General features: G+C 45.4%; 1 protein-coding gene across 1 annotated transcript in view; it reads right to left on the reverse strand.

Annotated features, from left to right (window-relative positions):
- Positions 1-777: 777 nt before the first annotated feature.
- The window catches only part of Ptprj (protein tyrosine phosphatase receptor type J), a 155,167-nt gene continuing 151,716 nt past the window's right edge, over positions 778-4,228 (reverse strand). The window contains 2 exon segments of the mRNA XM_028859403.2: positions 778-1,164; positions 4,121-4,228. The exon segment at positions 4,121-4,228 is cut by the window's right edge and continues 28 nt beyond it. Of these exon segments, the coding sequence (XP_028715236.2) occupies positions 1,006-1,164; positions 4,121-4,228 (267 nt within the window). The 3' untranslated portion in view covers positions 778-1,005.

Here is a 4,228-nt window from a genome sequence, read left to right on the forward strand (position 1 = left end):
TTCCTCTGCTTCTCCTGCCCGCCCCCCATCCCACCCCACAGAGAGTCTCATGGTAATATTTTCAATTTCTATTCTCACCCAACCAATGGGATGAAAATGTCACCAACAGAAGTCTTTGGAGAAAACTGGGAGGGGAAAAAAAAAAAGAAAAAAGAATGGAGCACAAATGTATGTCCAGGGTGGGTCAAAGAGAAAGCCTCCTCTAATCAAATGAGAACAGGAATGTTACTGAGAAGGCAGACCTTTGATACTAAGCTACTATTTAAATATTCTGTATATTCCAATTATGAGATTCAATATAAAAATAGAGACATCTACTGAGTTTTGCCTGTGGAAGCATAATTCAAAAAAGGCACATGTTCAAATAGAAACCCATGCAGAAAAGGCAGTGTGCCCCTCCCTGCATGGTAAACACCCACAGTCATGTATTCTATCAGCTAGATTCCAAGATACAGTAGGTAAAAATAGACCTCTGATACTTAAAATAGATTCAACCCAACATAATCCTGGCTTTAGCATGTGAATCATATAAAAGTCCTAAAAAAAAATAGAGAGGGAGAGGGGGAGAGAGGGGGAAGGGGAAGGGAGGGAGGGAGGGAGGGAGGGAGGGAGAGAGAGAGAGAGAGAGAGAGAGAGAGAGAGAGAGAGAGAGAGAGAGAGAGAGAGAGAGAGAGAGAACGAACACAAACCAGTTTGGAAAAGAAAAATAAATCATAGCTCACTTTTCCTGGTTTTCCACAATTCTCAAGAGGAAAAAAAGCGACCCCATCCCATTGATAATCAGGAATGCAGCTGATTTATACACCACCTGTCCACAGCCCCTGACAACCCCAACTCCCTATCTGCCATGTTTTACACGCACAGCCTCATGCCCTCCAAGGCAGTTCTAACAGAACAGAACAAAGAACTGAGAAATGAACATATAAAAACATGTCCACATCAGGGCATTCTCCTTCACTGTGGGTGTGACGGTCTGGTTCACTTCAGAGAGGGTTGGCTTTGGAACTAGGCGATGTAACCATTAGTCTTTCCAAACATGCTCACGGGCTCGAGGTTTTCATAGATTGTCATTGCAGTTGTATTCTGATAGATGAGATCAACTTTTGAGTCTTTCTGGGCTCTGATAATATCCAAAACACACTGATTGAGGAAAACATACTGGTCCTGGGGGAAAAGGCAAGGAGAGAGAATCAGTAAGCACAGGTCCCAGGGATAAGCACTCAAGATGACTTCCAAACAAATAACCACCACCACATCACCCACAAACGCCATCCGTCCAGCAGCAAACAGTTCAAATTAACACATCTTGGGATCTAAGAACATCCTGGTGAAACTCAGAACCACATATCATGGCTTTCTTTATCAGTGATGCTTAAACAGAGGTACATCCTCACCTTTCCTAACCAAGGAAACATCAGAGCCCTGGGGAGGGTGGGACAAAGATGTGGAGGAAATAAAACTTAAACACGTTCAGACGATAAAAGTCCAGCCAGATTTCCGTGGTTAAGGAATCTGTGTGGAGTAAGAGTAAACTTAATCCTCCAAAGAGGAGAAGGGCTAAAGGAGGTCAGGGGGACCTGAGTGGGGACCACTCTTTAGGGAAATGTGATGATTAATCTTAATCATCAACTGAAAGAAATCAGAATCACCTAGGAGACACACCGCTGGGTGTGTATGAGGACATCTCCTGAGAAGGTTACCTGAAGAGGGAAGACACATCCTGGATGTGGGTGTCCCCATCCTAGGGGCTGAGGTCTGGAGCGAGTGAAAAGGAGAAAGCGAGCTAAGCACCAACATCCATCTCCCTCCTTCCTAACGGCAGACAGAATGTGACCAGCCACCTCATCCTGCTGTTGCCATAACTAACAAGACACTCTCATTGGTACACCGTCACTTCCATGATGGACTGTACCCCAAACCATGAGGCCAAATAAACTTCAGCACAGTAACTAATACAACAAGTGTATCAGAATCTACAGGTAGCTGTTTAAATAGAGGAAGAATATAGGCTGACACAGAAAAAATAACCAGGTGCATAGAGAAAACTTCTTAAGGACATGTTATATATAAAACATGGTCTGGTCTTTTCCAAATATCCCACATACGTATGTGGGCACATGTTCACAGTGTGCACAGAGTCCTGTAGTGACACCTGCTGTGTTGGTTCCTTTTCTTGCTGCTGTGACCAATTAGCTAACAAGAAGCAATTTAAGGGAAGAAGGGGGTCTTCCGGCTCACAGCCTAAGAAGGGATACTGCCCACCGTAGCTGGGAGAGGACCGTGGCAGGATCATCAGTTCGCTGCTCACACTGCATCCACAGTCGGTAAGCAGAGGGCAGACAGGAAATGGAACCCTGATATAAAACCTTAAGGCCCGCCTCTAGTGACCCACTTCCTCCAGCAGGGATCTGCTCCCTGAAGGTCCCACAACCCTTCAAAGTGGCACCACCAGCTGAGGACCGCATGCTCAAACACATGAGCCCGGGGTTGGGGGGGGGGGGGATTCAAGCCACAACACAAGCCAAAGGTAAACAAGAGTGGGGTTGGAGAAATAAAAGGGGAAAAATGGATTCTGTGTAGACCTATAATGCTAGTCTCTAACATATTATTTTTGAAATATAAAAAAGAGATCGGGGGCTGGAGAGGTGAATCTGCGGTTAAAGCATTAGCCATGTAGGAGCAGGACTAAATGGCAGATCCACAAAACCACGGAAATGCTGGGTGGGTGTGGCCTCGGAAGAAGGGTGTGGCCCCAGAGCAAGCCAGCTAACTAGACGAGCCATATTCTCAAGCTCTGGGTTTGATTGTCAGCCCCTGCATCGCTGACTAAGGTGAAAGAGTAATCTAGGACAATTACACACATATACACACACACACACACACACACACGCACACGCACACGCACACGCACACGCACATGCACACATACACACACGCACACATAGCACAACACACGCACACAACACACACACACATACACACACACACATACACACACGCACACATACACACATGCACACACACACACCACACACACACACACACACAAATAGGAAAAGAGAGATGAGGGAAGGCTGCAGACAGATAGTAAGATTTCTGTTCTTCTTGCTCTTTAAAACTATAGCAGAAAAATGAAAATCTAACACAGAGGCAAAATTTCATTCTTTCTCTCACAATCATGCAACTCACCCCAAAGCACACCATGTACCCAGACCTCTAGAACACTCCCTGCTAGGCTCAAACACAGCCCATATTCATAAGTTTCTAAATTGGTACAGGGTAACAGCCTGGAACAAAATGAATATTCTGCTCTCATCCTGGTCCGGGAATATCCACCTCTAAGGAAGCCCCTTCCCACTATACTGTGATGAGAACGTGCCTCAGCCACGAGCTTACCAGGGACACTAGGAAGAACAAATCCAAGAGCTTTACAGCACTGAGCATGCATTTTCTCTCTGCTCAGTCATCCTCCCATAGCCCTGACCATCAGTGTTCTTTAACATTCAAGGCTGGTAAGCTGCTGCCTCTGTGCTTCAGTGGTAATGTGCTATTTCCCACCCTTAAAGTTTGGCAAGTCTGTTCTGTTAGCTCAAGGACGGTCAGATCATCTTAGAAAGAAAGACCAAAAACTACGTCTTATAAATTTAAAATCTGGAAACCAAACCGAAAAACTTAAAAAGATTAATCTGAGGGCTGGAGAGAGGGCTCAGCAGTTCAGACCACCACAGAGGGCTTGCGGAAGACATGGGTTCGATTCCCACCACTCACATGGTGGCATACAACTACCTGTCACTCCATTTCCAAGCTCTCCCCTGGCCTCTGCAGGCCTGTGATACACACACACACAGGCAAGTCACCCATACACACAGAATAAAAACAATCTCTTCATTTTAAAGAAGATTGTAAAGTCAGAAGCAGTAAAGACCCCTGACACTATCTGCACATGTGGTTCCACTGGAACTATTGTGTTCGGCGATTTCATCATAACTTAGATTAGGATCTGCAAAGAAATGTATAACCAAGAGCCAGAAATATCTAGGAGCCCCGCATGTGACCCCATATGACGTTTCAGAGGCAGATGGGAAAGAAGGCAGACTATCAAACATAGACCAGACCTCACCTCTGTCTGTACCATCAGAGGCCTGTGCATCCGGAGATCATAGACAATACCATACACATCCACGGTGTTCTCATTCTCTATCTGATAGATCAGACGATCGATAGCAAT

This window comes from Peromyscus leucopus, chromosome 4 (assembly GCF_004664715.2).
Source record: "Peromyscus leucopus breed LL Stock chromosome 4, UCI_PerLeu_2.1, whole genome shotgun sequence".
NCBI lineage: Eukaryota > Metazoa > Chordata > Mammalia > Rodentia > Cricetidae > Peromyscus > Peromyscus leucopus.